General features: G+C 38.1%; 1 protein-coding gene across 2 annotated transcripts in view; it reads right to left on the reverse strand.

The window, feature by feature from the left end:
* Positions 1-26,883, reverse strand: part of NAV3 (neuron navigator 3) — a gene marked incomplete at its 5' end in the record, with an annotated part of 269,996 nt that overhangs the window by 57,604 nt on the left and 185,509 nt on the right. For both annotated transcript variants that reach the window (XM_080621573.1, XM_080621572.1), the window contains 3 exons: positions 618-1,323; positions 3,470-3,746; positions 7,041-7,179. In XM_080621573.1, coding sequence (XP_080477699.1) covers positions 618-1,323; positions 3,470-3,746; positions 7,041-7,179 — 1,122 coding nt within the window. The remainder of the gene's footprint in view (positions 1-617; positions 1,324-3,469; positions 3,747-7,040; positions 7,180-26,883) is intronic.

Genomic DNA, 26,883 nt, shown 5'->3' on the forward strand with positions numbered 1-26,883 from the left:
GGCTTTTCCTCCAGCAGTCCAAGTGCTCCATTCTAACTCATATTTCACCCAGATTTATATTTCCAGAAACGTGAAAATAGGGCATTTACAATTGACCATTTAGCTTTGCTAATGTTTGCGATAAAGGATGTAACAAAGCTGCTAAGATAATGAAACGTTTCCAGCTGGAGCTGCCAACAACGTGAAAGAGACTACTTTATTATACGCTATAGAGCTCTTCAGTTCCCTGACCAGGCTATGGCATTGCCTGTTCCAGGAAGAGAATGCACCTGAACATAGTGTCCTTCTTCACATGTCATGTGCCTGAACTTAGACTCATATAGTACCTTAAGTTGGAAGACACCCATAAGGATCATCAAGTCCAACTTCTAGCCTTCAAACCATTGATATGGGAATGCACCTAAAATGCTCAAAGATCAAGGAACACACATTTTAAGTATGAGAAAGTCTTAGAGAAATAATCATTTTGTGTGAAAAACACATTACGCTTTAATTTTTTTGTACTTGGCTCTCTGTCTGTGGCAAAATATGCCTTGGCTTTTTGTCCAGTACTTCAAGACACTGAAAGTCCCTGCTTTATATACTGCAACTTCAGGAATTCATGCAAAACCACTAACCTTCGAAAGGTGGGGGAGGCGATATCTGGGTATTTGGATCCCGGCTGCCTAAGTCCTGGTGTGCCAGAAGCACTCGCCGAAGTGGGGCTGGATTTGGGGGAACTGGACAGCGAGACGCTCTCGGAATCGGAAACGGCAACTTTCTCTTTTTCTTTGTCTGTCTGGTTGATGGTGACAGGGCTGGACCGCCCGGACCCAATCTTGCTTGGCTCTCGTAGTTTGGTGGCAGCAGCACCTGCAGACTTGCTGCTGACATTGGAGTCAATGCTGCTGGTGCTGGAGCGGTGGCCACCCCTGCCGGGGATTCCACTGCCACTGGACTTCGAGGGGCGAGGCAAGCTTCGATATTGCAGAGTTGTCTTTGAGTTCATGTGCAGGACACCATCATCCTGGTTCTGGCAACCATCTAAGCTTGTTTTCCGCCCCGCGTTGGATTTCCCACCAATGGCTGCAGATTTGGGCATTTTTCCTAGAGTTGCCGACCCACTTGTGATGGTTGCTCCGCTTGTGGTGATTATTGTAGAAGATCCCATTCCAGACTTCTTGAATCCAAAGGACCCTGTAGCAGTTGATCTTCCAATGCCAGAAGGAGGCTTTTTTCCTTCATCACCACTACTTTTCCCTGCATCTGATGGAGAGCGTTGAATGGAGGCTCCTTTCAGGGGGGGTTTCACTTTTTCTGAAGCTTTTGCATCATCTGTTTTTCCTAAATGAAAGTGTATTTGAAAAGGTCACTTGTGTTTAATCTGTAATGTCTCAATATCCACACTATATGGCTGCAATTTCAAAAATGAACAAATGCACAAATAGAAAACTACCATAAGAAAACAGACTAATTTGGTCTTTAGTCCCCCATCAGCAGTCAGTAGCAGGTATGATACATTACAGGTACACATTAGATATTAAGAGCTTAAAATTCTCCCAGGAACTTCCAGTTTCATATATAGCTAGAGAAAATAGGTATAGAAAATTATCCTGAATGAACTCTAAGGAATTTTATTTGGCTTTTTTTTTTTTTTTTCCTGTTAACAATATTTCTATGTGTAAGAAATAATATTTGAAAATAAAGCATGACATGTAATTAACATTTCCAGAGGTATGACATTAATTATGCATGTAGAATTTAGTGGTACTTGCTGAGTTCTTTAGTTTTCACTGATTACATTTTTTTAGCTTAAAACTCAGCTTGTTCTGGTTTTACTTACACAAAAATATCAGGGAGAGATTATATTATCATGGTATGTATATATGTTGATCTATAACTATATCAGTTACATGAGTTAGTCTTTGTCATATCCTTCATATCTTCTTAAGATTTTTGATTTTCTGAGAGGCTGCCTTCAGTACTGCACTGACACATGCCTATATACCATATATTTTTACATAATATTATTGTACAATTCAGAAAGGTTTAATAAGATATTCTTTTCTATCTTAAAAGAAAATACCCTCTTCTTAATTTACAAACAGACAAAAAATGCCATTTCTCTTTTACTCTAATCTCTCTTTAAGCATCTTCTGTATGCTCCTAATAAGGAACAAATAACAAAGTTTTTAATTCACTCTTCAAGAGATTATGAAAGTTTTGGAGGTGGGTGGCCAAATTTCTCTGAAGGAACTAAACTGTAGTAAAGAGCAACTCCTATAAGTCAGAACTAAATCCACCCATGTTTTTATCCAGTGCATGTTTTAGGCTACACGCACACACCAAGGTACAGATCAGACTCCTACACAGCAAACACAGACTATTAGTATGTCATTAAAAAAAATAAGGTCTCAGTTCTTCGCTGCACAGTGGCTGCCTGCTCATCTTCAGCAAAACAGATCTGGGAAACTTAGCTTGGCAAGCAGTAAACCTTTTACTATCATATGATTTTATGATTCTATGATTTCTGCATTCATTTGACCATTGTCTGTGGCAAAGCTCCTCAGGGATGTTGTAGACCAGAGGCTGACCAATGTTTAGCAGTTTCAAACTGCATAGAAAAAAAGTGTCTCACGAAGGATTTGAATTTATTCTGAGATCTTTGTTAGTTGCCTTCATGACTGGTGGTTAAAGCATGCTCATGCAAGATTTTGTCAGGACATGACAAAGGTCTAGAAAATGTCCTATAAAGAATTATTACTTCCCTAGTAAAAGGATGGACTACATGGTCTTAATAATGTCTTCCACCAACTATGGATTTTTGCTTCAAAACTAGATTACAGAAGTGGTTACTATTTCTAAGAGCCTTTCAAAATTAGGGAAGAAATCATCTAGCACTGAAGAAAGAGTGTAAAAAGATTTTTTTTACAAGTTTTTGACTCTTAACAGTGAACTACAGAATATGTACAGCATCTGGAATGTGACAATTCAGCTTTAGTTCAAAAACACTGATTTTGAGTCCCCTCCCTTGAGTGTTAAATCTTTTTATCTCAGCTTCTAATCTTTGCCCATTTCTGTGCATATGTTCAATTATCAAAGGTACAGGTTTTCTAAAGGACAAAGATAAGGCACAGATGAGTCCAAAAATACTCAATTCCTTAATACAAGTTGACATAGTCAAATGATAGTAAAATAAAATGCAAACATAGTTTTTGTTATGGATATATTAATGCATGATTAATAAATTATTAGTATGCAGTGTAGCAAACTAACAGTTGTAGAGACAAACAAGTTAGTATATTATCACAATCTTGGCTTGCAGCCATGCATGAAAAGAACTAACAATATGCTTACAGTTCCTCATGTCTGTCATGCATTTATAATAGCCATTTTTAGCCCACTAAAGATTCTTGGCTGCTTATAGATAAATGGTAAGAATAAAGCCTTAATTTTCAATGTTGTAATCTGAACTACAGAAGTTTCCTACCTGGAGTCTTGAGTGCACTTGTTCCTGCTTTTTGCCTGGACTGAGTTGCTCCTACTTGTGCAGTCATGCCTCTCCTCCAGGATCCGGTCTGTGAAACAGAGAAAGATGCTTTCTGCCCCCCCTTCTCTGACTCTTCAGACAGCCCCGACGGAAGGCCTTTCCACTTGCCACTGCTGTCTACGCTGCTGTCAAAGTCTTCCTCAGGCTTCTTTAGCTCCTCAGTGCTGCCCCAAGTTTCACCGTCTGTAACTGAGCGCTTCTCTGAGTCTGTCTTCAGCTACAAGAGATTAGCACAAGAAATGGTCAATCTTAACATCTTCAGTATATGCTGATTTGTCAAATCACAGGAGTGGAAAAGAACAAGCATATTTTATTTGTAGCAGGTGCCATGGAAACATAAAAACCATTCCCATTTGTGAAAGACATTTTTCCTTTTTATTTTCAAAATATTTCAACTTGTTTCTGTATAGATAAACCATAATAAAGTGAAGGCTAATTTACTCTGATCATCAGTGGTGATACCCTATTGTTCCTCAGCTCCCTCTGAATTTCAGAAACAAATCACTGCATTGAGAGGTTTTACTAAAAACTGAATGAGGGAGTTACTAAATATACTATTAAAATTACCTCAGTCTGGTTTCCTGCCTTTTCTCACCTAGGTCTTCCACTGACCAAATTAGGAATATTGTTGCAGTAGCAGTATGTTGTACCACCCAGTAAGCAAGGAAAATGCCTTCAGCAAAATTATCAGTACTACAGTACTGATCAGTATTATCAGTACTACTACTTACCAGTACCATTTCTACTGGTTTGTTTCCATTGCAGTGAATTGTTTCCAACAGGAAACTCACTCTAGCTATATCAGCTAGCACAGCACCCAGAAGAGAGGCTTACGCAAGCACTACCCACCAGCGGGGTGAAGGTAAGCAGCCGGGTCACGCTTACTCTGAAACTCAGACCCATGTGGAAGATGACCCAGTGAGGACCTAACACCCCTGTTGTATCTTCTTTCCCTGGGGTGTGACAAGGATAATAAGGACGTGTTGCAAGGAGCAGCCCAACAAGGCAGACAATGCAGAAGCTGTGAAAGTGGCTTAAATAGAAATGCTGGAGACTGATCCTACCCTCTGTGTTTGACAAGACGTGCATTCTTTGTGGTGACAGGCTGTTTGTTGTAAACCTTCCTCCTGTGTTTTCCTGCAGCCTCCTGACCTCAGCCTCAAGCCTTATTTGCACATCATCATCTAACCAGTCCTGCTTACCTCTGTCCCTCATTAACAGCAAGAAAAGTGGTGCTGCTCCCAGGTATCCCCATAGCCTTATTCCAATACAGCCAAACTAAGGAGGCCTGCAAACCGGATCACATTCAGGAAAGGGCTATTTATTATTCTGAGTTGTACCAACTCCTTTTCCACAGAGCCCTCTGGCTGTTTCCTGAGCACTGCTGTCATATGTAGGATTAATATAGACTAGATGACCAAAAGAAAAATCAGTTGCTTCTTACATATTTGTCATTTGAGCCATAAAAAATGCAAAAGCTCTCTGCACTTCTGTAATTTCATATGTGCTTTGAAGACATTAGCACAGATTTTGGGTAAGGACTGATGAGAAAAGAGCTTACACCTACATCTAGACAAATATTGCAGAGTCCTTCAAAAGAGAGTTTTTAGTGATGTTGTTACAATGGTGTAATGTTCCCAGAACTTTACTCATAAATGGTTATAAACACATAGTGATACGTTTTTAAAGTAAACTGCATCATTTCCAAGAAATGACAAGTATACTACTTTCTAAAAGCCTCTCTTCACCATTATAGGATCCAAAAAGCAATGTTAATCCTCTTTTAATAAGAAGATGACAATAAAATATGCAATTTCTGCCTTAGGGTATAGCCAGCTTGCACTGCTTCGATCACTTAAAAAGCCTGCAAAAGGGATCTCTGAGTTACGTAAGTATGTCTTACACCTGGAGAACAGCTGGCAAAATACATATTCTGCTCATCTCAGCTTCCGACTGAGATTGCAGGCTAGCACGAAGTACAGTGCGTTCTGATTAATCTGCCTGGAAAAGGCAGACCTGATAAAAGTCTGTTCTTAGACTTCATAACATAAAGCAACTCTGGCAGAAAAGCAACATTTGAACATGTGCTGCATCTCTGTCTATCACTGAACAATTTGCAAATAATATCCAGTTGAGCCACTAGAACATGAGATCACTCAAAAGACCTGCAAAGAGTTAAATAGTCAGCCTGAGATATCCTGGTCATGATGATGATGATGATGATGATGATGATGATGATGATGATGATGATGATGCAGTGCAACAAGTAAGCAGGCCATCACTAATGATGTGAAAGGAAGAAGCTGATCTCCAGTTAGCAACCATGGGAGACCCTGATGGGGTGGGAAAGGCAATGGTAAGGGCTGCCCTGGTGAAAATTAAAATCTTAATTCCCACAGCAACTCTATTTCCCTATTGTCTAGGGGAAATGACAAATACCTGTTTGTCTCCTGTTGACAAAGTCTGCCACAGTGTACATCTACAAAACAGATCTCCGAATTTCAGGAACTGGCTGCCTGCAGGAGTCTAAATGGAATTAGAAGTGTCAGTCTTGTGTCCTGAATACTTGACATGAAATCACTGGAGGCAACAGCTCTTCCCCTATGCCAAGTGTTAAGTCTTGAAGTTCCCTGATTGTAAACAGGAGATGACATGGAAGAGAATACTTCTCTATAGGAACTAACTCTTCTGTTTTTCTTTCTTTTTTGAGAGGACCCAAGTCCTACGAACATTCTCTGTTGTGTTTTTCATCAACTGCAATTTTAAGGGAAGCTGGGAAGAAACACTCGAATACGTGACACAAGGGCTTTATAAATATGTGTGTGTATATATATATATATATACACATGTATATATGTATTTACATATACAGCTTGTGGCTGTATGCTGCTCAGAACCCTATTTTGACTTATACATTGTTACCTTGTGTGCCCCAGTGACACTTACTTCTGGACCTAACTGGAGAGAAGAGAAATTCTGCCACCAGTGGGCTCCTTCCTTCAGCCTCTTTTCTCCCAGTGGAGAGAACAGAGAAAGGACAGTATAGCCTATGTCTTTCTTCCCTGATATGCATCAGCTCATGAAATACACAAACTATTTTAATTGAAATTGTGCTGTTGGCTGAGATACTCCAAATGGGATGAAGTGAGTAGAAAGTCACACATCATGGATCCAATCATGTTGTGGATTTTTTGTATTGGGTGCAGCAGGAGCTGGGGGCTTCCTGAGGCTGGAACCAGTGGGAGCTGCCCTGGGGCAGGCAGAACAGGATCTTGCCAGCCATCACCTTCAGCAGCGATATGTGCCCTGCAAGCAGGGCATCTGAGATGTCAGTCCACAGGTCAGGGTTGGGTCAGTAGGATTCATGGACTTCTTACACACAAGTGTGATAGAGGAGTTTCTACAATATTAGTATTTCATTTGTTTCACAGGCATTGATACTATATGTTATTCTTTGTTATCCTGCATGCTTGCAGGGTGTTGCAAGAAAAGGCAATGAAAAACTACTCACCTGGGCATGAGTGTTTTTCCTTGAAGAGGCAGTTATATTGGAATAAGAGCTGACAGATGAGGTGGTATTCAAATCATCCGTGCTGAGGTTGTCAAGAGTGTCACTGAGGCCACTACTAACTGAGCTGCTGTCATCCCAGCTGCAGAGAAAAGAGCACATCTACTTTACATACTGTGTCTTGATAGGCAGAAAGCATTTCAACATCAATAGACATTATTACTTATTCTTCTAAGAGGTTTACCAGAAAATTTTCAGTGCTATTTCCTAATGTACAATGTATATTAGTTTTTGGACTTATTAGTTAATTATTCACTCATTGTCAAGTGGTTGCTAGCTCAATTAATGAAAGACCCAGGTGCCTTTTAAAAAATTAACATCAGCTCTAAGTGTAACTTATTAAAACAGGTTGTTTCATGCTTCACTGCAATCACATTCAGTACACTGGCAGGGAAATACATTAAACCTACCTGGTGTTGCTAGCCAAAGCATTATTAATAGCTTGGAGACACCTGATGGATTTCCAGGCTACAGAAAAATAAAAGGACTATCTCTTCTGCAGCCTAATCAACTGTCGGCAGGAAGCCAGTATGTCTGTAAGTTTTATTTTCTTGTCTTCAGCCTTTGTCTAGTGCATGCAAGGTCATCAAAATAGGATTCCCTGACAATACAGTCACTAGAGCTGACACAGAATACAATATACATCTCTGAAGAAGCACAGGCTGTCAACTCTTCTGCTTTGGGAGATTAAGGCAGAGGATGTAAATGAGAGAAAGGCTACTTTTATACAAATGTCATTTACCTACTCTCACAAAAGCCTTGCTTTTCCACGGAAGGGAAGCTGATCTGTGTTTCTCAGACCCTTCTCTACACAATTGCTTTTCCATGGTGTTACATTATGACTCTTAGTTTATTGCCATATACTCCCAGTTTTGCTGCATCTCCACCTGTCAATCTTGTTTTGGATTATTCCCAGGGCACAGAGTTTGAAAACCATTCATCTTATCACTTGCACTAGGATTCATCTCCTGTAGTTTTAGCTATATAACAGTTAGGCATCTCATTTAAGCTATCTATTTAGGTGTACTCTCTAACCAGCACAAAGAAGCAGGCTCCTTTATGAGAGAATTCATCCTTGCTTAAAATATCTCACATTTGTGGGATGAACTGTCCACTGAAGGTGCCTTTTTATGTCTTTCCCTCTCCTAGAGAGAAAAGGGTTGATAAAGCCTGTTCTAGACACATAACTTCTGGAGAGGCAAAGCTAGGTAACATCTTGATTCATGCTGGTAAAGTTCAAAACATAAGAGAGAGTACTTAATATCCTCGTTTTTCTATAGCCTACATCATGAGCTGCCTTTTACAAAACCCCTAAAACTCAATCCCTCAGCCAAGTTAAAGCTCAATACTGTTGCTACTGGTCATTCACAGCAAACAAGGAAAATATATGTGAATCTTTATTTTACACATGATGATTTGGGAGATTAAATTAATTTGTCCACTTCTTCAGGGAAGGCTCTAGAAAGTCATAAGGGCAGTGACAGTGAACTGACAGTGAACAGCACAAAATGTGTGCTGATGCACCAGAAAGTTCAGTGCACTAGTCTTGTATCATAGCAACTGCAGCAAGCATTACCTTCATTTTGTGAAAGGTAGAAAATCACATTAGTAAGCCAGCTAAGTGAAAAGATAAACATATTTCAGAGGACAAGAGTTTATTACAGTGCTGCACTTTCCACCACTGAGTACAATGACACAAATAAATATGTCTTCTGCTACACTTCCAGGTAATATACATGAGTGATTTAATAATAAAATTTAATGTCTAAGCAATTATAATATCATACTTTATAGGCTGCCCACAGACATCTAAGAACCACCTCTGAAGCACTTGTCATTTATACTTCCTGTATTTTTCACTGTCTAATGTGATACGGCATTTCATTGATGCTAAAAGTCATTATTAAAATGCTATGTACCACATGAGAATATACATTATATAACAGTGTTAAGACTGGGAACCTTAAAGATGGATAAAAATGTAAATAATATTAAATCTGGTTAAATTTCCAAAAAGATAATATGCACTTACTGAAAGATACTTAAGAAAAAATAAAAACAAAAAACAAAACCATAAACCAGATGCAAAATGAGATGTATTGGGTTCTTTTATGAGTAACATGAACTTCTTATGTATGACATTAACGTCATTTAATACGTGACCATCAGTTGTCTGAGTCTACCCTAAGACCCTGGGAACCAAGACCAAGGTTTATTTTGTTTCTTTGTTTGTTATTTGATTCTGGTTTAATTTCTGGTACTTCATTTCATGCTCATTTTAATTTGTAAGAAGACTCACAGTTTCTAAATTCTGAAATAGTTCTACAGCTGAAGTTTTCAGGCAAAAATGACTATGATCATGTTTCCTTTCTATTATGGCTTCTCTGTGTTGTTTCACACACATCACACTTCACTCACCAGTGGATTATTAAGTGGGTTCTGGAAACACTCATGGCTGTCTTGGAAGATATATATAAGATTATTTTGACACATCCACTACTGACCTTTCAAAGTCATCACTATATTTATCTGGATGTTTGTTTTTAATGGTAGGTGCTCAAGATGTTTTCTAAATTTGGGGGCTTTCATACCCCCAACTTTCTGCTGATACTTAGTATGCCTGCAAAAACCCAGGAATATCAAAGCCCTCTTACTTTCCTGTATGGCATTTTTCTAAGGACTATTAAAGAAACTGTTTCCTACTTGAACCAATGTTTTGTATCACCTTTTGAAAATACATTGTAAAAATGGAAAACTCCAACAAAATGGACTGTATCAGCCAGCTTTTGGCATGAAGATCAATTTTAGTGCATTGTCCAGAGTTGTTTGAACTTGTTCTGCTATCTTTCAGTACTGTTTCCACCTTTTCAGCCCTCCTTCCCTGTATCTAGATAGTGTAGTTGGTATCAGATGAGCTAATATACATTCTGGATAATGAAAATGCCTTATTTATAATTGGAAAAATTGTTGATGATTCATATTCATTTGTCCTTTAAACTAGCAAATGAATGATGAACAAATCTTGCAAAATTAAATGTGCATCATCTTGAGATTTAAAACCCATTCGTGGGAGTCTGTGGCAAATTTTCACTGTAGTTTTTCTTGTTCTTCCTACCCCTCATCAAAACAATATTCATTGTCAAATTGTACCTAAGGGACCTAATACAGGCTTTTAATACTCTGGCTAAGATTCATCTCTCATTTTCATTTTATCTTTCATTTATCATATCTCCTACAGAGTTTATGACAGGTCAGGTTAGTACTGCTGCGCATTAATGCCTGACACCACTCCGCTTTTTAAAACCACATTTTAGCTACTTATAACTTTGGAAAAATCTTCTTTTTTTATTGTTGGGTGTCAGCCTCAGGTCAATTTCTTGAAAAGAAAATGACAGCAAATGCAGATCAGCTATCTGGGAGACTGAGGCTAAGAGAAAAATGCCTTGTTTTGACAAGTTCTGGCAAGCTTTTCTTTGAGAAACCCCTGGATCCTAAGAACTGGAGAAGAACCTTGAAACTCAGCAAGCCATAATCTTCACATTAAGGATGTGCATTTTGCTGTTTCAAAGATAAATCCTCTGAAATATGGATGACTCATATAAATCTCTTCAAAATCACTGTTTGCATATGCTTGATAGATTTTTTCAGCTAACTGGCCAAAGGCTCCTCCCTATCCAGCAGCTCAGCTCAGCCAGCTGGGTGTTGCCTAGTTCTGGGTTGAAATCAGCAAAGAGCAAGCACACAGCCCGGCACTCACTGTTCTCATTATGAATGTACATAACAACACATTTTTTGATAACACAACCACATACTATTTTTTCTCTAGAAACACTTTATTAATTTATAGCTTGTAAGAGGTCAGCTCTAGGGGTGAATCTGAATTTTGCATTAAAGCAAGCTGCCTTCTGTCATTTTTCAAAGAAGCTGAAAGACTTCTGTAATGAAAGGAACTGTGTGATGCACAGTTGAAGCCCCTGGTGTACCAGACTCCCCACAACCTGCAGGTTATTAGGTGACTGTTTTAACCAACATTTTTAATAAGCCAGACAGCAATACAGAGCTTCTAATTTTCTTTATAATCTGACTTGCAAAGATATAACACATGCAAATGTATGCCTTGAATCTATAGTTTGCTGCAGGAGTATCTTAAAATTTAGGTTACTTATGTCAAAAAAACCAGCAGCTTTTTTTGGCCTTACTATTGCTGTACCTCAGCTTTCTGTCTGTAAAATGGGCACAATACATACACAAATGAGCTTGATATCACAATCTCTGATGTGGATATTCAGACACTAAGCTAGAAAGCACCTTAAAAGAGCCTCTCTTTAGAAAAATGTTGAAATGACATGATAAATTAAGGGGATACACATGGTAAATAACAAGGAATACACAAAATGTGAAATAACTGCTTTAAAACTGAACACCCTCAATCTAAACTTTATATAAAATAAGGATTTTAGAAGTTGGGAGATACTGTTGACCAAACTATGATTGACAAAAAAATGTATGTGCACAGGATATCTGAATTAAGGTTACATTGAGTGCTTTTACAACCTCATTGAGTTCACACAGCACGAGTAACATTCAGCTTTATGAGCTTTCTAATTCTGATAATTATTCCATCACTTCAGTCATACACAGGGCTGAATCTCAGCAGTGAAGCTGTACTGCAGTAGGAATGTCCCTTCTCCTTGTGGGTTAGAACAAGTGTGCCCAACCAAGTAACAGACACTGATGGGCTTCTGCCCCATCCCCTGGTTGGATTTATGGCCACTGTGTTACAACCTTCATCCTGAAACACACCTCATGTTCTTTCAGTTTGCTCAGGCTCTTTGCAGCAATGTTACCAATATTCTTTCCTGCTTAGAAGATCTGTGTTTTAATTTGATGAACACATTTGCCTATGGGATTATTAGCACTAGCTAAAACTCACCCTCTAATTCTAGCCTGCATCTTTTGAATCTGAACAGTTCTTGCTCATTTTGAACCAAGAAATAACACTTCTTCTTGAGAAGACCTCCACATTGTCTCTAATTACTGAAAGTGCTGAAAATGAATATTGTACACATCCCAGTTCTCCACAAATTGCTCCAGATGCTTCAAGCAAAGTTCCAACTCCTTGATCGCATCAAATACTCCCTGAAGTTGAGGAATCCACAACTTGTCATCTGTAGAGTTGGTTAGTCTTCACTACCACTCTCTGTCTCTCTTTCATTACTGTGCATTAGTACTGAAAAGATCTTTCCATAATAATCCTGTCATTGACCTTTCTATCACATAGTTGTTCTAGAAATAGCAAGGTGTCTGAAGTCAAAACACCCAGTGCTCAACATCAGTATGCAGAACTGAACAAAGATTATAAACATATTCCCACAAGTATTCCCTCAAATGGAAAGATAAATTACACTCAGCTGTGCTCATTACACTTCTGTGTTTGCTTTTCCACAAGTATTTGTTGGGGTTTTTTTTTGCTTGAAAATAATAAAATTCTGAGTTCACATGATGAAGTATATGGGCCAAATGAGGAATATTAATATGGGATAAGACATTATTTCACACAGCAGATGGGCAAGCAACAGAGCTCTACGGCAAAGATTTAATGAAATAGGTCAGATAATACTTGATCATACCCTACATAATAAAGACCTGCAGAATATGTAACAAATTTTTCTAGATGTTTTGTATGATGGCTGAAAATACAAAATGCACTGCATTGGGAGAGCAACGAATCCTGAAGGTACATGACAAGAGGAAGTGGCATTAACAACCTGTGTTAGCTCCACGAATGCCTAAAATATCCTCCTTTCACAGTATTTGTTTCAGAAAATCAAAGCAGTCTCTAGCTGCAGACAAGACATGGCGGAGTGCCCAACCACAATGATTGTTCCTTCCACCTTTCCTGTTGCAATTTTTAGCGTTTTCCTACAAGCCCTTAAACTTGCCATCTCAGTGAACTCCACCATATTGACAAGCTGAGTCAATGACTGGAATTTGATTCAATAATTAGCATACTTTATTAATTCTTGAGAGTTACTCCAGCCAAAGTGGCCGAAGTATGCAAATGAAAAAGCTTTTCACAAGCAGTTCGTCAGACATATGAAAGTAGCAAGACTCCAATCAAAGTGCTGTAGAGTCTGCTGAAAAAGTATGGCTCCTTCAGTGTGTACAGCCCCTGGTACAGTTTGAGAAGTTGCTGGCATTTTTTTTCTTTGGCTCATTACCTATTTTTGAGAGCAGAAGCAGGAACTACAGCTTAGAGAATTTAGCTCTAGAAAACAAAATTAAAACCTTTCCTCTTAAACAACTCATTTCATCAAAATAACTGTTCTATCTATGGAGGTCTGTAACTCTGAATGAAAAATAGCACTTTATTTGTCACATGCTTTGTACTGCACATGAAAGGCTTTAGATCATAGTAGTAGACCTATAATCCTTGTGTGTCTTGCTTAGAAACAAGAAATCCTTAGTCACCTTCCTGTTAATGCCAGTGGCACACACGTATTCTCAGGGACTTGTGCATGGATTTGGGATTCAGGGAATCTGAATAAACACATTTAGCAAAACAACCTTTACTTGCTTTTCAGAACAACTCCAAGCTTTTAAACTCTTTAAATTGTTCATTACCATAGTGGCTACATACAGGGCAGTGCCCACATGTACTTCTGCTGCTGAAGAAAATGGTCTTAAAGATAAAATAAGATAACCGAGATCATGGCAAAAGACAGGGCTACATAACATACAGGGCTAAAGAGAAACTTGACTCCTGAGTGTGTGTTTGAGGATCAACAAATACACACTAAAATCAGACCAAAGATGAGCAGTGAGGTGTTACCCATTCCTATGGCTTCACACAGCTGGCTGTTTTATGTCAGTGACTCAGATGATGCAGGTCTCCACATCCCTCTCTTACAGTCCCTGGATGTCTGTACACAACTGTTCATAGAAATAGTAGATGTGTGAGAAACACGAGTTATAACTAGCATAGCCTCCTTCCACATTTGCCAAACAACATGCTGATACACTAGTTACTGCAGTGGCTAGGACTGGGACTAGTAACTGGGACTAGGACTAGTAACCCTCAGTTACACTGGATAGTTACTTAAATTAGCCAATAGTGCCCTAAAAAAGCAAAATCTCCAAATTTAGCCACCTGTAAAGTGAGTGGCCACCTGGAGTGTAAGACAATTCATGTCACTGATGTGCAAGGTATCTATATTAAGTATGAGTTACGAAATCGAAGATTGACGTTTAATCCATTACTCAACAGACAGAGAACAAGCAGGAAAGGCTGGAGAGAGATCAGAGAGGTAAAGGACCCGAACTAGATGCCCACAGTAGAAAGCTTGAACTTAGTACACCTTTCTTTGCTCACATAAACCCTGCAAGAGGAAGACAGAACTCACTGACCATCAGTCTGTGCTTAAGGTAGTCCCACACATAAAATCCATAAAACAGGGAATACAATACATAAATCAGCCTCCACAACACATTCCATGGAGGTAGATGTTGCTTCCCTACAGCACACAGTGAAGTGCATATTAAGATGCAGTCCAGCCTGTTGCCATCCTCTCTTGACACCCATACTTCAGGACATATTTCAGGAGAGTAAGGCAGAATTCAGCCTAAAATAAAGACTTTATAGCTACCCCCCCTAATTGACTTTTGAGAACAGAAATGATCTCTTGGCTCATTAAGAAAAGATAAGAAAATAATTGGACTGTTGTTACTCAAAGGAACTTCTCGCTAGACAATCTCATGATTGCCAGCCAATATATCAGCTGGCAAACATTTCCCTTCAAAGTTTAATTCATCATGAATTAATCTGTTTTAAATCTTTTCCTGTGAGCTCAGCTGCTTACTATTCATAAAACAGCTATGCTGACCCTTCACAGACAGATTCAAGATGTCACAGAGTTTATAAAATCAATGCTTTGTTTTAATTCACAGACTATGACAGCCAAAGCCCAGCCCCTGCATCAAACCAGAAACTTGCAGGTCCTATGAATTTCATTATAGCTATTCTATCCTCATAGCTAAATGAAAACATAGCCAGTTGGATTCATACTTCACCTTTTCCTCAGCAGGTGTAAAATATTACCTGTCATACCCAAACAAGGCAACCACTGGAGCATTAATCCTGAGTTACTTTGAGGTCATGGACAGAAAATCATGCTTTGTGCATTTCAAAATGGATGCATTCAGCATATTCTAAGGAAAACTGTTTATAATTAAAAAGAATAAATGTATCTGCTTTCATGCAGTATCACTTTGGGAGGATTTTTTATTTCATGTCTGATTTTTTTTTTATAAGAAGACCCAATTAGAAAATAATATCCTGCTACAGAAATTACTTCTAGCCCACAAGCACAATTAGAGCAAAATGCATTTTTGCAAGGTCACTGTATTTCCATATTTCTTCTTCCAAGCTTTTAATAAGTGCTTTCAGAAATAATGTGGTTTTAGAGCCTTCAGGAAAAAAAAATAATTGATGGAAGATTTACATTTCTTGTGATAATTATACATACCTTGCAAAACCTGCATGCCCACACCTCAGGATCTGAACAAGTCTTTGCCAGAACCCCTTCTAGTTTCCACTTATTTCTGAATAGAATACTTAATCTGACATGATAGGGACAGCAGAAAGTCATTAAGTCCCTCTAAATTCACAACAGAATGTATCAACAACCAGAAGCAGGAACTTTGCAAAATGGCATTCAGGCAAGCATTACTTGAATAAAATAATAAATATCCCACTAGAAAGATCTTTTATTTCTGGAATGTAAAGTCCTTTTGCATGAGACAGATAAACAGTATTCATTTTTAATTACATTTTGAACAGTCTGTAGAAAATAGTAATATATGGGCTGAAGCAAGATGTAAGGAAGTAATTCCACCAGGAACTGTGGACAATATCTTAACAAACCAAGGGTGAAAAGCTTTTGATGGAATTATCTTCCTGCTGCTGTTTAAGTTTTTAATACACTGTTTGGATCCAAGAGATGTTTGAATTTTTCAAATGCAGATTCAGATAAGTTAATTAACATCAGTTGAATGGACATAAATAAACAAATTACAGTGCCTATACAGTTCTTTCAGAAGACACAAATGCAGTACAAAACTCTATTCCTTGTTACCTTATCACTTTAAGAAGTAAAAATGGCATTCTTCACCTTGTATATGGTCAATTCACATCCCCAAAAGTGAAGAAAGAAATGAGATCCCAGAAGCCTGAAGAAATGTCTCATGGGATCAACATTTGTATTTGAAGGAAAATCATACGGAAACCAGCACCTTAAAACACCCTGGAATAAGCAGAATTTGCCATTCACCTTTGCAAACTGCCAGTAAAGAGCTTTGGCTGGAAGGAGGTACTGAAAAATCAAAGCACTTTACTCAACTTTATTCTTCTGATGAAGTTGAGTAAAGAAGTATATGAAGAAACCAAACACATCTTCCAGATAATTGTTCAGAGGAGATCTGTTCCCAGTAATTATTTGCCTGATGTCAAAGTTGTGATTAATTGGTAATCTCTTCTGCTGGCATGGTCTCTCAAACTTTAAGAATATTTGTTGTTAGAACTACCTGTCCTATTTTGGCTTATGTGCAGAAACTAGGATTTATTTTTCCTGCTTGTAACTGATGAAATACAATCTGAAGAAAAAAGTGTATATGACTATGCTAGCAGAATGATGAGAAGTAAATAACTGCTCATTCTGGTCATGATACTCATCCTACAAATCTTCACGAGATAGCAAAACTCAAACCCAACAGTTTTATTCAGCTTTGCCCTTGAGAGTAAAGCAAGGTTGGTTTGGTTTGTGAGAGACATTGGTTGCCCCCCATTATCCTTTGCTGAGGATGGAAAGATGTGGCAGACAGAGACTAAAACCAAAATTGTTATGTTAAATTTGTAATTTCATTTATTTTTGTTTAAATAATTCTTTACAATTGTAAGCTGACAGTACTAGCTTAGTGCAGGACACCTCCTGCTATTGTCACCTCGCTGCAACAGTCCCTGATAACCTTCTTACCCACTGACATAAGGTGGTCTCAGAGCTTTCAGTCCTGCACTGACATCTGACAAGCAGGGAAAGCACCCGAGATTGGGACACTTCCCACCACACATGAGCACAGCCAGAAATACGGCCCTTCTGAAAGCATAGGATTAATTTTATCTTGGAAGCAAATGGAAGCAATAGGCTTCCTCCCATTCCTACCCTCTTTCAATGTAGCTTTTCCCAGCAGGCCTGAAGACAAGGTGCTGGTTTGTTCAGTTTAGCAACAAGTTGCAACTGTGGGAAAAGCTGCTAGTTTGATGCCTCAATGGCTTCTGAATAAAAATTTTCACGCTTGAAACTATTTAAGAGCTTGATCCACACAAATATTTCCAGATAACAGGGTAAGCCTATTATCTGAAGCCTAATAGGCTTACTTGCTTGCAGCCAGCATCATGACAACAACCTGTCTGAACAGGACAAGTTAAGCAGAACACAAAGCTGTTTCTTCTGCTTTTGTTTGCCAGGACTGTTACTCACACTTGTTGCTCTTTTCCCAGATTTTGCCGTGTGCAGACCCAGATTACTGCTTTAGCAGGAAGTAGGAGGGGACTTTCTCCTGCTTCTGCATGACCTGATTTTTAACATCATTTAGGAAGGAATGAAAGCTTCAATGCTCGTGCTGTCTGTGCATCTGGCCTTCAGGCTCATCCCTGATGCCTGGCTGATTTTAACAAAACTTTGCAGAAAACATAAAGCCTTAAAAAAGTATAGTTTGCAAGTCTCATGCAAATACACATGAAGAGACATATGAAGACATATGAATCTCATGAAGTCATATGAAGAGAGAGGCAAAGTAGGAGGGTCTCTGAGAGGAAATGTGCAATGTTGATTAAATATAGCAGACACACATGATTCCATAGACAATACCAGACTTCTGACTCAGGCATGTCTTTATTCTCTTTGTAACAAATAGGTTCATGGAACATTTTTATTCAAGTTTGAGATTTGGAGGTTTTTCCCTGATTTTTAATTCCTTCTAGCCTTTTGACCCATGAAGGTCAGGCTGCTGAGTTTAGAAAACATGGATTTCAGAACAAAACTTATTTGCATTTGGTCATCCTAGCTTTGATTTGGATTTTTGGTTTTTTTTTTCACTTCTCCAAATGTTCAATATGTTCTCATTCTGCATTAAAGAGCTATTTGGGCATTTAGATTATTGACACTGGTTAGTTTTAGATAATTTCTGTTTGAAAAGTTTAATGTTATCTTTAATCCTGACTTGTGCCAGGCTTTTGCAGCAATTTTAAATGCTATTCACTTGCACCTCTTTTTACACTGCTGCTTTTCACATGGTCATTAACAGCAATTATTGAGCCACTGTATTTTAACTCTGTTCAGAGATCTCAACTGGAATCAATTCTATCACCAGAAGTTTCCAGATATATGTATTTGTTATTCCATATACCAGTGGTACCCAGTCTTTGTCATTCCCATAATCTCTTAAGGACTACCTGTTCCATGTGTTTATCATCTTCCCAATGAGCGTAGGAGCTCACTTACTTCAAATTCAGCCTAATCCTTTTCCGATTTTAAGGAGTCTGGAGAAATCAGGGTTGTACAAGTGAGTTGTAGCCCAGACAAATTGCTCAGGTTTCTGCAGTATGAATATTATGAAGCCATGTGGATATAAAGCTAGCTGGAAATTTTAAATCCAAACATATTTGACAATATACTGATTTTTTTTTTGATAGAAAATGAAACATCTCAAAATACAGAAATATCAAAAAATGGAAAAACTTAGGAAATAATTTATAAATTTCAGTCAGCCTATAATTGCATTGTCATGTTCAAATCAGAAATTACACTTTTTTGCACTGTGGAAACAGGCATAGTAGAACACTGTAAATATTCTTTTTAGATCTTAGTTTTCAGATGTTTAATTTACTTCATTTGATATTTCAAATCATTGTGGAAAACTCTACTTAATACTGAACAAAACTGCCTTTTCTAAATTGAAGCCCTTTCAATTAAATACAATACTATATGCTAGTCATATGAAAAAAATATAGATAATAATATAATAAAGGAGAGGATATGGATGCTTGAAATAAAACTAAAAAAAGATTTTTTTTTTCTTAAATCAAACATATTTCAAATGCTCTTGTGTGAAATTAAAAAAAAAAATTCACTCATAATTTAATGCAAAATCAAAGCCAAAATATGAGAAATTCCTTTACAAAGACATGGCAGATTTTGATGTAATCTCTAGAGGTACACAACTAACAACAATACTAGGTTTTATGCACCCTAAAACTTTTGGTATTCTTCCTTGTATGGTGGCAGATGTTTCCTAAAGGCATTGTCACATTCTGTATTGTAAACAGTTTTCTCCAAAAAAAAAGAACCCAAACCCTTTAGAAAATTGTGATCCTTTTGCTGGATAACAGAATATTTCCCTTGGCTGTCCTTAGCTCAAAGGTCAGAGAAACAGCACATTAAACCCACCATTTTCAGCTGAAAATGTGGCAGCACTAACATATCTCACTATGAGTTCTCTTTCCAAGGGATGAAAGTACCAAAATTAGTATGATTGCCAGATTGATTCAAAGAGAAAAATGGTGATCATGGATTCAAGACACTCTTGACACAGCTTGTTAGCATGGTGTGAACTGCAGGTTTTAGAAAGGGGACCCATTTCAGCCTTTAAGCATCTTCAGCAGGAGAAAAACAACACCTGATCTCCCTGTACGCGCATAAATAACTGCCCAAGTGGACTTACTCCTCTAATATGTCAGGGTCTATCAAACGATTGAGGGATTTGGTTCTGGCTGTTTTTCAGGGATTCTGGGTGACTGGGGTGTTCAATGAGGTCAGCACCAAGGGGCAGAAAGAGGTTTTGTGATGGGACAAACATGAAGTGGTGAATGGGGTGCCAAAAGTCCTCCGGCTGGTCCTCCCTAGCCCACCATGGCCATGCACGCTTCAGAAGTGGTAGATACAGACAATAGGGGAGGAGACTTTGGCACTTGCAAAGTCTTGTCTATCTGCTAGGGTGTGATGCCAGGCCCATTGCATCCTGATGGGGACACAGTTATCTTCTGGGCACTGGGGCATGGTCCCTCCAGGCAGGGCACGTTCCCTCCAGGCAGGCCACTTTGCTGCATAAAACACCTCAGCTCAGAGCCAGTTTAAACATCTTTCAAAAATCCTGATTACATTGGGGTTGCAAGCAAGACACATTTTAAGTGCAACTTACCCTTGCAACTGTGTGAGTTTTTAATTAACTTTAGTAATATGAAAAGCAGGTTTGCTATTTATTGTTACCACCCCAAAAACCCCAATGACAGGAGAGCTATGAAAGTAAGGAGGTGAATCTCAAATTATCAGGAAAAAAACCTCCAAACATCAACCAAAAGGATGCATGCACACTGTTTTTTCAATGCTGTTTTTCCATGTGAAAAAGACAAAAAAGTACTGCAATGGAGAGGCATGAATCCTGCAGTTATGCTGAAAAGAGAACAGAAAGGAGTAGAGTCCTTTCTACCACCTGCTAGGAGAGCTAAGAATGAAAATACTCATCTGCAATGTTGCAGAAAGAATTAGGATGCAAGAAAGACATCAAAAAACCAGACAGCAAGAGATTGTGGAAATGTGATGGATTGCAGCTGAGAGGGACACCAAGCTCAAATCTTGCATAAATAAAAGAATGGATGTTACTTGCAAAGGTCAGAGCTCTAGACAATAACAGGGAGCAGAGTTTCAAGAAGTGAATTGCTGCATCATCTCTACCCCAGACACATACAGCTGAGACCAAGGGCACTGCAGGGAGTGACACAGGGCCTGCAGCAAAAATCCTCTCATGCAATGCTAGCACAGCAAGTATGCTGTCTTTACGTTATTCAAGTACTTTGTGTACTTTTCACCTGAAATTGCCCTGCTCTCTCCCATTTAACCTGAAATTCAGATAATCTTTGCTCTCTGACAGACCATATAAAATTATCAGAAGCAGTGGAAATTAAAGGGCAGAGGCTACTGCAATAGTGAGAACAGTGGTGGGCTGGAAACTCTACTTCTTAAAAAAACCCCTTTTCTCTTAAAATCCTCAACACACAAAATATTTACTACTACTGATTACAGCTCTTCCATAAATAACCAATATTTGTAATATCTACAGCTATTTGTCTTATAAACAGTCTTAAGTTTCATATCTAACATCCTTCCCCCTTTCAATTTCCAGGAAAGGTACAGGATAACTGGCATAAATATAATCAGAAAATATCCTAAAATTATTTTGAAGGACTACAACTGGGTTAACGGAATAGCTAACCTTATACTGGGTAACAATCAAGAGTATTATGCTAAAATATAACAGATAGGATCAGCAATGGGAGGAGTAACTTTTATGTAACTATTTAATTGCTAAGAAATAAACGAAGGGGACCATTTTCCCTTGCAGCAGTGCAGAAGCAACCCCTGCAAAATACACTGCTCCGTTTTCTTGACTATAGTTCTTCAGCCACAGCAAAGGCAAAGGAGCAGCAGTATCATGGAGGTAATTCTTAAATCGTCTTGCTAAATTTTGTGACTTTTTCCAAAGAAGAAAACCACAGAGAACAGAGGACCTCTGCCCTGCCCTCCCTCCACCTTTTGCTAACTCACTAACTTAATAAACATGCTTGCTCTTTTATCTTTTGTTCGAAGTTCTGTTTTTCAGGTGGCACGTCTAACGTTGCCATTGCATCTAACAGAGCTTCATAACGAGGGAGCTGATTCATGTACTGGTTTAAGCGCGCACTGGCTTTTGGCCTCAGATTCATTCTTCAGAAACCTAGGCATTAAGACAAAATGCCACTGAAATCAATGTTGGTGAAGAGTAACAACAAGAGAGTCCCAAACAAAAGTCCAAGTCCAAAGCCTGTTGCAGTAGTCTGAAAATAGGCTTGTTCATGGCTTGACCAACCATGGCATCTGCTTCCATGTACCGAAAAGAGAATGCAACTGTTACAGATACTTGCACAAAACATCATAGGTTTCGTGCTTGTTATGACAAATAGGCAGACTCCATTGGGGTTTTATTCACTTATTCAAGTTTTTTCTTTGAAAAAACCTGATTTCTCCCTCCTCTTACGAAGATATGGCTACAAGTCAGTTGTGGTCTGCCTGTAATATGGCAAAACCTAGGAGTCTCTCAAGACCAATGAGGTGCTCTGCCTCCACTCTTTTGCTGTGGCACTGCTATTAAAATCATTTGGCATGGTTGAACATGACAGGCTGCTGGTTCAGGCCTCTGGTCATACTCAAATCTGTCAAATGCAGTGGTTTACACTTGGGAATGCTGGAGTGTGCAACCCTGGGAAATAAACAAGTCATTAAGGGCTCTTCCCTAGGTTGTACAGCATGTGAGTCCATCTCATTATATCTTTCTTCCTTTCCACTATCAAAATGAGCCTGCCAGTAGAAGTCAAGATATTTGTTTGTTAAAAAAAAATAAAATAAATCTGATATCTGATATCTACTGATATTTTATTCTCGTTTATTACTTTTTATCTTAGCAAGTACTTTAGCATAGGTTTTTCTAACAAATTTTTGGCTTTTGGGTTGTTTGCTTTTTATGATACACAAACTTCTAACTTCAGTTTGAAGAAAATATTCACTATTTTATTTATAGTTCTATTACTGGAAGTCATTTATTTTAAAATCCCTTACTTGGGACACTCACAAAAGCAGAATTCTCTTGAGGAAGAAACAAAACAAACTGAGATATAAATCAATTTGACAAAATAAATTTGAAATTGAAAAGCAGGAACCACTGACAAGAAAAGAAACATATTTCATAAAGCAGTGCACAATTAAATGACTGAGCTTAGCTGGCCTTTTTAAAAGAATTAGGAATTCATAAGGATAATGTGAATATACATTTTTATATTAGAATAAACATAAAACCCCCCTCTATGTTCTGAGGTATAAATCATCCCTAAACATCCTTGCCCTAGGATTAGCGTTTTTCTAGGATTTTCCCTTAGAGGAAAGAGATTTCTTTTGTTATTAGACCATAACTTAGAGGGTTTTCATCTCTCATTTCTGAGTGATCCAAAATACCAAATTCAACAACATTATGTAGCATCATTTTTCTTTCTGATGTGTAGGATTTGGGTAAAGATCAAAACTCTCAAGAGTAGATGTCTAACAATGTGACACCTAAGCAGCTAGGGACATCATCAAATGGCCTTATATTCCCAGCTATTGCACACCATTCAGTCTTTTGAGAGACAGATAGAGAATTATAGCAAATAATACAGCTGGCCAGTGAAAGTATGAAAGCCTCCTATTGCCTTTGCTTCTACCTTGCACTCCCAGATATGAGACAGATTAATGTACCCTTTACATTACCTGAATGTATTTTTTAGCCTCTTTTTAAAGTTTGATAGGGAGGAGTGGGTTTACTCCTGAGCCCTAAGTTTCCATCTTTTATACATTGCTGCTTTTTATTTCTCTGAAATCAATGAACTTTATAAATACTGAAGAAAACTTAATGGGAAACTACTAAAATGCTCTGTTTAATGTTGCTTGAAAAGATTCTTCCATTTTTGAGTTAAGCATTTTTAAGTCAGGTTCTCAATGTGCGGTTCGTCAAACTTGACAGCTTTTCCCAAAGAAAAGTTGCGCTTGATGATTATTTTAGGGGAGCATGATCTGATGAATATTCATGTTCCAAACCTAAATACACTACTCCCAGCTCTTCAAACTAATCATTTTGTTTTCTCTGCCTTTTGGAGCGTGTACTAAGTGCTCCTTGCAGAGAGGCTGGGTGACAAACAGAAAGTAGAAACATTAAATTGCCTTTTCAAGACTAGATCTCTCCTGAACTAAGCTCTACAGTTCTGTAGCAGTCTATATGTGGATCCACCCAAATGGTGTTTAACTTAACTAGGCTAGTTCCTAAATTGATAATGTTGTTAAATTGATTCAGGAGCTGTGTAGAAACCTTGAGGACTCTTGTTACTATTGCATATTATATTTTCATACTATCTGCAATGTCATTAAACTCAGTGGAAGTTTGCAATGCATACCTTGTAACAGGTCACTCTCCACACTGAAGTTTAGTTTTTGGGAGTAGGAAGAAACATCTATAGCAATCTGCAACTGCTCTCCTAACTGTTCAGAAAATTTCTATTTTATGTTGCAATGTACTGCAGTATCATAGGAGCATACAGCACTAGTAAAAAGCCCCAAATTCTGGACCCTCTGAATGACTGCATAGAGAATACAACATGTATAAGCTGGTATAAGAAAAAACATAGCCCAGATGGAGCAACCTAGTGCAGTATAAAACAACGTTAGTGTTCTTAAGTGAGACCAGATTGTCTGTTCATCAAATTCAGATAGGACCCTTAATGCCCCTGCAGACAAGGCTTGGTAACCCAGGTACCAATAAATGCAAATGCAAAGCTGGCAATCACTTATTTCTTGTAATTCAGGTGTCATTTCGCAAACTGTCGCTTTCTCATACACTCCTATTTACATATTCTCACTATGTATGTAGGCTTCAACGTACAACCTAGTAAGTTTGCAACATGCAGCACCGTGAAAGATAAGTCTTTGAAATGGCGTGACATTTCAGGGTGAATTGCTGAGCTGTCATTTTTCTAGCAAGCTGTATTTCATAGCCAATACTACCTTCTGCAACTGAGTGAAATTTTCTCCTAAGGCCACTTTATGCTACATTATTCTATGAATCTTTAGAGAACCTACACCCCAATGACTAATCACTCAAAGTCCTAAGTAATGAGATCTTCAGTTACTCCTATTTAAATGGGATGCAAAAGTTATTAGGATTGAATATGAATTCTCAGTGAGATCTAGATAAGCACAGAACACTGTATGGAACATCAAAAATAAAAACCTAAAGGAGCTTTCCATAGCTTAAAAAGCTCTGTCAGTAGATAAAGGTCTTTCATTTTCCGCTCCTTATCCAGCAGTGCTGTGCTTGCTCAAGATTTTCTATTTGGAAACGTCACAAACAAATAATTTTGGGAGCAGAAAGAAGGAAGGAGAGCAGCTGACAGTCCCATCGACGTGACAGTTGCATGGCAGTGGTGATTAGAAGCTGGAAGCACTGTTGGTAGGCAAAGATAAGCAGAAGGCAGTAAGCAAATCCTACATATACCTGCCAATGACTAGCCTACCTGAGTCCAAGCCTCTCTTTGTAGGCTAGATTTGATGTCACCTCCCCCAGTGGCAACCCTCCCTTGTGTACTGCAGCAGTGACCTTTTCCTGTGGGGCTCAGCAGCTCTAATCCAACCTGTCAGACATCCCAGGAACCACTTTTATTGTTAACCTACATACAAAAACCTTAGGTTTCGTGATAAGCAGAATTAGTAGCTGCTGCCAGAATTAAATCATTGAGGCCAAATGAGTTCATTGACATTGTTGTCACTACAATGAATAACCCAATCTCAACTGTTGCGAAAACTATTGACTAAAAAAAAAGATTTTAAAGAAGTGGCTGCAGTTATTTTCAAGAAAGTGCCTGAACCTGAAAACAGCATTCTGAAAAATTAGCTTATTTTGATTTAAGCTGAATTATTTTACCTAACTGAATTCTCATTGCTTTCTAATCAGTTTACTGTGAATTGCTCAGATTTATTTCAATATTCAGCTGTGTGATGGATGAAAACAGCCTTAAATATTTTTCTTCTACTATAGTGCATATTTTGTCATTAATCTATGCATATGTCCATTAACTTAATGATATATTAACAGTGTAATAAATATTAAAAGTGTCATCAGTGACAACAATCGCTACAAAATACCACAATTCTCTTGTTTCCTCTTGGTTTATGTGCCAAAAAGAATTTTGAAATCACTAACTCTCATTTCAGTTTAACACTTTGTCTAGCAAAATGTTTATTACAACATGCTCTAGGGATTAGTATTCAACAGGTAGACCACCTACAGTGTGTACAGGGTTGTGTAATACCATGAAGTAAGTCAGGAGGTTCTTCTCCTTGATTAGATACGGAGCTTTCCTGAGTTCTCACATAGCCTCAGAGGGAGGCCTCTCTGTTATTTTACAGCAGAAATTAACTATCAGATAGAGGGGGGTACTGAAAGCTTTAATAAATAGTTTTTTCCAGAAATCTCTAGCAAATGCAAGGGAGCAGCACTGCTGAAAAGCAACAATATGCCTGTAATGTTCTGTTTCATCACAGCTTGGCCATTTGTCAAGTGTAAGATGCTTCTCTCTGCACACGAGGATTATATAAATAATATACACTTGAATGTATTGAATAAAGTGTCAGGATTACTAAGCAATGATTTCTTGATTCCCCATGCATTGTGTTCCCACACTGTGATTCTGCATTTAACTTCTCCGATGGACTGATATTGCCTTCCTGCCTTCAAGAATTCGCCAAGCATCATTTTAAAGCATTCTCCTGCTTTTCTTCTTCAAATGCTAGGATGCGTTTTGTCCAGATGCATCAGGTTATACATTTATCTTGGAACATTTCTCCCTGTTGTTGTTACTAAGTGCTAATTGTACCTTGAAAATTAACCGCTGCCTTACAGAAAACCAGTGGATTGCTTTCTCAAAATAGAAACGAACATTACTATCTGATAAAAGCACCTTTTCTCATTCAATTTTCATAAGATTATCAAATCTATCACTTTTCTTATTGTATTGAGATCTTTTTATTATTGTTTTTATTGAACTTAAACTATATTCTCATTTTCTTTGACTCCCAGCTTTATATCATTTTGCTTTGCTTTTTTGCCTTGTGTGTTC

The sequence above is a fragment of the Psittacula echo genome, assembly GCF_963264785.1.
Source record: "Psittacula echo genome assembly, chromosome: 1".
Classification (NCBI taxonomy): Eukaryota; Metazoa; Chordata; class Aves; order Psittaciformes; family Psittacidae; genus Psittacula; species Psittacula echo.